The 7,871-nt window shown below is 29.0% G+C and overlaps 2 protein-coding genes across 5 annotated transcripts in view; one reads left to right on the top strand and one right to left on the bottom strand.

The window, feature by feature from the left end:
* Window positions 1,308-7,220, top strand: LOC107627833 (LOB domain-containing protein 19-like). Its single transcript, XM_016330653.2, has 2 exons — window positions 1,308-1,743; window positions 5,890-7,220. Exons 1-2 carry the CDS (start codon window positions 1,447-1,449, stop codon window positions 6,250-6,252), a joined length of 660 nt encoding a protein of 219 aa, XP_016186139.1. The 5' UTR covers window positions 1,308-1,446; the 3' UTR covers window positions 6,253-7,220.
* The window catches only part of LOC110269058, a 3,948-nt gene continuing 2,743 nt past the window's right edge, over window positions 6,667-7,871 (bottom strand). Inside the window, exons 4-5 of one of the 4 annotated variants that reach the window (XM_021116331.1) lie at window positions 7,278-7,412; window positions 6,667-7,188 (exon numbers count right to left, since the gene is read on the bottom strand). In XM_021116331.1, the coding sequence (XP_020971990.1) occupies window positions 7,148-7,188; window positions 7,278-7,412 (176 nt within the window). In that variant the 3' untranslated portion in view covers window positions 6,667-7,147. The remainder of the gene's footprint in view (window positions 7,189-7,277; window positions 7,413-7,871) is intronic. The other 3 variants (XM_021116329.1, XM_021116330.1, XM_021116332.1) reach the window with 3 other exon arrangements.

The following is a 7,871-nucleotide window of genomic DNA, read 5'->3' as shown; positions in this document are numbered from 1 at the left end:
CCAAAAAACTTAAGATAAAATATTTTTTTTAAATTATGTTTTATTTTTATATTTTGTCATAAATAAGTTGCTAAACAATGTCTAATAAACTTATAAAAAGCCATAATTTATCCAAAAAAACCTTTAAATAATAGACATGATATTAGAATTTAACTTATATTTAAAAATGACAATAAGTAGGATAGGATAAAATTTAAGTTCCACCATAACTCAATACATAAATGTAAATCTTTCAATTTGATTCATATATACATCTTAAATCTCCAAATTTGATCCTATCTATAAAATATAAATTTATTTTCACACAAATAATTAATTATTTTATATTTTTGATGGTATATATATATGTGTGTGTGTGTAAAAATATATTAACATGTATATATATTATATATTAAAATTATGAGTTAGACGGATAAAATTGGCTCAATATTCAATCCTAATTTTATCATTGTGGGTGGATTGTTAATTGCTCCAATCAAGTTAAAACATTTTAGATATTCACAAATGCAAATAGTATCGTTATTTTATTTTTATCTTTATGAAATTTTACTTGTATCATCGAATATATAGTTAATGTTTTTTTAAATGAATACTTATTTTTTTAAGTGNCTTTTTAAATAAAAATAAAAAAAATATATTTAAAATATTATAAAATAAAAAAATCACATTTATAGTATATAGGAATAGGATGTTGTCCCACGTGGGAGTAGGGGTGGTGGCACGTGACTTCCAATGCGGCGGTTGGAAGCTGATGTTGTGGCAGTGTCACCTACTAACTCACCATACACATTACACAAAATATACATACACACTCTCTTAATCTCTTTGCTTCACGCAACCCTTCCTTCCACTTCTTATAATTATTATTTTTCATTTCTTCTCTCTAATTTCATTATATTGCGTGGCTTTAAAGTTTCAACCTTTGAACCAAATTCACTCCCCCACAACACTAAACCCTCCCTTCAACCCACGCACTATATATTGTTTATTACACTAATAAACCAAGCAACCAAACATTCATACACTTTATCAAGAAAAAATTATAAATATTTTGTAAAAAAAAAAAAAGAAAAAAAATCCACTAAAGCCAAAAATAACAATGAGCTGGTGATTGGGTAGAAAAACATAGACTGAAAAAATACAAAACATGTTTGATTGTTGCGAGACAACTTGGATATAAGTACAAAATTTTTTTTTTTCATTTTTTATATATGTTGACCACGTATTCAATTATATTGTACATATATATATGTATGTTTAAACAAACAAATAAATTAAATAAACTTCTTCTCTCCACACATCAAAATCAAGCGAACAAGTAACTAACAAACAAACAAAAACTCATCTATCTATCCATCTCTTTCAGTATATATTATAACCCACAAAATTTGATAGAAATATTAAAGCCCTCTTTGCTTTGAAGATTGATCATCATTCATTCATAAGATGGATTGTGATGAAAATAATCAACAAAGAGGTGGGCCTTGTGGAGCTTGCAAGTTCTTGAGAAGGAAGTGTGTGAAGGGATGCATATTTGCACCATACTTTGACTCAGACCAAGGAACTTCACACTTTGCTGCGGTGCATAAGGTTTTTGGTGCAAGCAATGCATCTAAGCTTCTCATGAGGATCCCTCCTCATAAGAGGCTTGATGCTGTTCTCACTCTTTCTTATGAGGCTCTTTCTAGGGTTAGAGACCCTGTTTATGGTTGTGTTGCTCATATCTTTGCTCTTCAACAACAGGTCAAATTCTCCACTTAACTCTTAAACTTGTTACTAATTTTATTAGGGTTTACCTAAAATAATTGTGAATATGATGAATGATATCATTTGCTTCTATCTTTTGCTTTGGTTTTTCTTTGATTGTGTTATTTTTTATATTGAACTTTTTTATTTCATTTTTTTAGGTTGAAACTTGTAACATTCATGAACTTACAAAATTAACATATATAAAGAGTTTGCTTCACACATAGAATGTGTGCAAAGAAATTAAACACTACTATATAACTCATCATATTACACACTCTTAGTTTAAAAGTTCTTAATTAAAAGAAATTAAGAGTCTTAGAAGCTCTTTCTCTCTATATTAATAATCATTCCATTTATTTTAATTTGTAACTTAAGCATTTTTAAACTTGAGATGAAGAAGTATATATTAATGGCAACTTTCATATTGTTGGAATAATTAACAAGGTTATTAGTACACTCTTTGTGTAGCAGATCATCCCTTCATCACAACATTAAGTTTGATATTTTCATTAAATTAAAATGATATAGTAGTTTTCATTGATTAAATTGATCTAATAATAATGTTATCTTCACATAAGAAATTATGAAATTAGAATTTTAAAATAAAGCAACACAATTAAAAGTCTTTGATTCACCTGGTATATATACAAAATTCTCCATGTATACTTAAAATTAATTATTAAATTAATTACAATATATTTGTACATATTTAATTATTTATTTTTAATAAATTAATAACTAAAATTGTTTAGAAAATAGTTGAATTTGTGGAAAAAATATTGTAAATGTCCATGAGACAAAGAAGATGAAGTTGGAGAGTGGGCATGCTAACATGCGCCAATAGGGTGTGAAGTGAAGTACTGTACACTTTAGTGTAGTCCCTTTGACAAGTACCACTGTTTTGCATTCCTCGTAGGTCAAGATCTTCCCAATTAGGATATTATAGTATGAAAATTTTCACTGTTTACTTTGACACGTTTGTCAGCTTTGGTTATGTTTTCCATGGAAGCAACCCATATACGATGCTCATAATAATTATACGGTGAACCCCTATATTTGTAGCTAGGTTTTCTCATTCCCATGCCCAACCCCATCATTCATATATTATATCACATCATTTCTCCTAATCATTGTTTTTAAACTAATTCTTATATATATATAAGCAAGTTAGAAAAGAGAAAATTAAAGTCATTTAAAAAATCACTTGTAAAGTTTTTAATATCTTAATTGTTGTTTTTAATTCATATAATTATTAAGACTTTGAATATTAAAAGAAAAAGTATAAAAAATTAACTTTAAATTATTATTTAAAATTTATGATTTAAAATTTAAAATAGACAAAACAATTTTAAAATAATTAACTGATGTTAGCTATGGTTAGATTTAGCATGAAATTTTTTGGTACCTGAAATCCACATATAAATATATAGTATGTGCTATGAAAATTAGGTTTTATTTTGAATGGAAAAATTTATGAAACTCATGTTACATGTAATATATATATAATAATTCAAAGGGAGAGGGGGTGGTGGTGGCAGCCGCCAAGTGGGTGTGGCTGACTACGGAGGCCTATAATTAGTTGCTTGCGGGAGCTACCAAGCAACACTATTAGCAGCTCGAGAAATATTCAAATCATTTCTAGTTTTGACTTTCAACCCTTTTACTTTATGGTGCTCACACATAACTGTGAAATTTGTACATAGTCACTTAATATAAAATTAATCGGATATTGACTATTTCAAATGTCACTTTAATTATTTATTTATTAATTAAAGTTTAACCTTAATTAATATTGAACATGAAAATATGAAGTTGATGATCTCTATTTTAAATTTTAATAGTATGAATGGTGAATAGTGGAGTATTTTAAGGACAATCTTTCAACAAAAATCATTTTAATAATTTTGAGACTAACCATGTGTTGATTGTTAATTAATTACTAAAAAGGAAAAAAGAAAAAAAAGAAAAGAAGAGGTAATAAATAATAACTATATATTGAAACAGTCCCTTAGACATTATTAGAAATTATAGTGAAAGTAATAAAATAATAATTGAATTATAAATAAAACAAAGTCAATTTTCTTTTTATTTATTTTATTAAAATAAAGTCTTTCAAGAACACAAAATTATCAACTATATATTATTATAGTAGAGTTCTAATTTAAATATGTTGCAAAAAATATTATCTCTTGAATGGGGGTAAAGTGAAAACCTTGATGCGATTTTCAAGAATCTAGCATTTTCAAGTTGCTTTGTCAAGTATATCGGCTGCTATGGATTAAGGTCATTGCTCTATACTTAACAGATAAGGTTTGCCTAATCATATACATTATACTATAGATTATATAACCAAACTTATTAATCCTTATCGTTAAGAATTCATCAATCATCATAATCTGAACATTAAGATGCAATAATTGAGTGGTCAAAATTTTGTCCTTACCTTTTCCATAACCATGCATGCAGCTAATAGTGCCACAATAAATAGTGATTAAGTTAATTATTATTAGTATAAATTATAATTAAGTTAACAATTGCACGCAGTACACTGCATCATATTGAATTTTTTTTTTCACATTTCTGAACAATTATTGGACAGATATACACCAATGGATTAGTTAGGTTCTTTAATTAGGTAGAATTCCATTATCTATGCAATTGCTTATTTACCAAATATAAATATGAATTTAATAGTAGTAGTAGTCCCTTCTTTTTCAAAAAACAGTTACATATTTTTTGAAATAGCGTATTTTCAAATATTTATAATTATTTTATTTTAAATTTTTTATATAATTTTTAAACATTATAAGCAACAATGAATTAAATGACTATAATTATTCTTAAAGTAGACACTAAATAATATACTGTACCGTACAAAAGGGTATAGAGAGGAAAAGTTGCTTGGATAAGATTGATTATTATGCTTTCTGCCTTTTTCTTCTGCAAGTAAACAATGCAAAATGTAACATCTGAAACAAAATATTCTTCACATGCATGCATGTTATTAATAATAACATGACAATATTTGGTTCCGTGCACATGATGTGTGAATTAATTAGTGGCATGATCTCTATCTGTTTATCTGACATTTCTTGACTATTGGTCTGTTTGATGATTAGATTGAAACTCTTTCCAAGTCCGTTAGTTAATCATCTTTGGGAAAATTTTCTTACTGATTTGGCTATTGAATCATAATTTTATAAGATATTATTGTTAATTTTCTCTAATAAGGTGTATCAATAAAGAATATATACTTAAATACATCTCTAAAACATTTTGCGTCTGACATTTTTATTTTTAAAAAAATTTATTACATTAATTGTTGTTTTTATATTGGCAAATAAATTTTTAAAAGTGTAAAAAAAAAAAGACCTATACATTTTATTTTTGTAAAATTTAAAAATCTTAATATAATAAAAAAAAATAAAAACAAAAACATTTGATACAAAATTTTTTAAGAACTTATTTAAATATATACTCATCAATAAATTAAAGATGCTACTAATAAAATGCCAAAGGGAAGAAGAAACTTAGTAATTGAAATAGTGAATATTTTCAGAATATGCATGGATGTGGTCTGATAATTCATTAATTAGTCTCTTAACCAAAAGATCGGAAGTTTGAATTCCGCCTACAGCAAAAAAAGGTAAGTCACAAAGTTGTCTCTAACGTTTCAATCGTCCTATTTAAGTCCCTAACGTTTCAAAATTGACTCAATGTTGTCCTGACGTTAGGGATCCGTTAATAGAATTGACGGTGGGACAAAATTGAGACGATTTTGAAACCTTAGGGACTTAAATAAGACGAAAACGTTGGGGACAAAAATGATACATAGAAATAAATTTTAATTTTATCTTTCAATAATATCAATTTTTTACTATACATAGTATTCAATTATTTGTTAATCACATCTAAGTAAATTACAATTAATCATATTACTTTCATTTTAAATAAATTAATTTTTTTTAATATGTATTACTTTCAAAAACCTAAAAAAGAAATTAGGTAGTAAATATGTATTTTCTGAGTTGGACAAAAATGATTTTTTTTTTCTTGGTCTCATATTTTTGGGTGGGATTGGAACCCGGTTGAATAGAAAATAAAAAGTGACACTTTACAAGTGAATTTGTGTTGGATCAGGTTGTGAACTTGCAAGCAGAATTAACATATGTTCAGGCCCGTCTTGCTACAATGCATCGCATCCCTATAGCTGCTGCTGCTGCTTCACCACCAACTCTTCATTCATCATCATCCTTAGATCACTTGGCATCATCAAATGCTGACTTGCAAAATGCCTCTAACAACATGTCCATGAACTTTGATCCTCCTCCTCAACCACCACCACACTCAACAACATTAGAATCAAGCAGCTTCATCAACTCATCAGATGAACCACCACCACCACTACTACTCGAGGATGGGGATCTTCAAACTTTGGCAAGAGAATTTGTCTCTAGGTACTTGCCCGGAGTAAGATTCCAGCCATCTAATAATTCTCACTAAGATGCCAATGCTTTTGTTTCTATCAATGTCTAAGGGAATTACAACTTGGCTTGATTTGGTGCTTGCTAATACTACCAATGGTTAGAGATGTACTGGTGCAAGTGATTAATACTTTCTAACATGAAGGATTATGTTTATGTAATTACAAGATTGGTGGCTTCACACCTTTTTATTTGTCTAAGTACTTTGCTGCTTCTTTAGCTCTTGGTAATTTAGATTTGCACACTATGGAAAAAGAATTTCTACATACTTCAATAGATGCCTATGACCAATGATTCACCAAGTATCTTACATGTCACTAAGCTACTAGCTTAGTTAAACCATGTTACCACATTTGATCATTATTTGCAGCACCAATTGATTCAGATTTTTTTATGGTCACTGATCCAATTTAAGCAATGTAAACACCTGTTGGGAAACCTAGTAAAAAGTTAAACTAACACCTTTGTTTATTGAGTTTATGGCCTATCACAATCATGTTATTTTCAACTAGGAGAAGTGTAATTTTCCATCTTGGGAATACATTTCTCTATCTCAACTAGAACAATCTACTAGAAAAGAAAATCAGCTACATCAAGCTCGGAGAGGATGGCTTTTTTAGTCTTCTTAGAAAAGCTTAAGGGTAAAGACCATTTTCGGTCGACCGTCGATTGTCGATCTTACAGAAATCCAATCCAATCCAATACAACAAACATATCTCTTCATCAAAGGCATAGTCATCTTTTTGGTAGATAAATGGTCAATGCTGATAATCATGAAGCAGACACACCAACCAACCACAGGATAATTTACATTGAAACCACCAAATAATGAACCTTGAACCTTGGGATTTGACTTCCACAATAATACTATGTCCGAGTACACTCCACTCGAAATTTTCTGTCCATGTCTGCTGTTATAAAACTGTGATAATGTTGGAACAAACCTGAGCATATGCTGCAATACTTGGCAGAAACAATGTTTTACTGGACCACTATATTTGTTTTTTGTTTTATATATTCACAAAGTGATAATTTGTCACTCACCAAATAAAATAGGCCCTGAAAGATAATAAAAGCCATAAGCAAAATGACACACATGAAATGCCAAACATGACCACAAACTTCCCACCAAAGCAGTCCTTAAAATCTCAGCCCAAACAGCAGCCATCTTCAGCAGTTCTGTTTATTATGAGCATAGTAGTGACTGAGTTCCTCATAAATAACAAATTTGAACACCTCAACAGTTAATGTATTTATATTCATAAATACCACTAACAATTATACTTAGAACACAGCAATCACCAAGAAATAGTAAAGTCAATTCAAATGACTAGGAGACCCAAATCTATGTATAACACCCATAGTTGTACTTGCTAGTATTATCCACCAAAAGCACATGCATTTGGCATAGGAATGTACCTGATCTTATAGGACAGTTCTATCACTGCAAGTTGTACAAATAATATACTAATTCAGATTTGATAACTAGCAGATGAGATTTGTAGGAATACAACTAGGATAGATGTCTTGTCCCTTCACAGGGTTATAGTGATGTGATGATCGTGGTGAACTAGTGTGACTGCTGGTAAAGTTAGGGGCACAAACACGTCTTGTGGGAGGAAAAAAAAAAGAAAGACT

Source organism: Arachis ipaensis, chromosome B02 (assembly GCF_000816755.2).
Source record: "Arachis ipaensis cultivar K30076 chromosome B02, Araip1.1, whole genome shotgun sequence".
In the NCBI taxonomy this organism is placed as follows: Eukaryota; Viridiplantae; Streptophyta; class Magnoliopsida; order Fabales; family Fabaceae; genus Arachis; species Arachis ipaensis.
Note: the sequence above shows the minus strand (reverse complement) of the source record. Positions and strands in the feature narration are given on the sequence as shown.

Excerpts from the sequence above, each read along its gene's own strand:
- LOC107627833 (XM_016330653.2), top strand. The coding sequence starts at position 1,447 with ATGGATTGTGATGAAAATAATCAACAAAGAGGTGGGCCTTGTGGAGCT. Across the intron at positions 1,744-5,889 it reads TCTTTGCTCTTCAACAACAG|GTTGTGAACTTGCAAGCAGA; the intron begins GTCAAATTCTCC and ends GTGTTGGATCAG.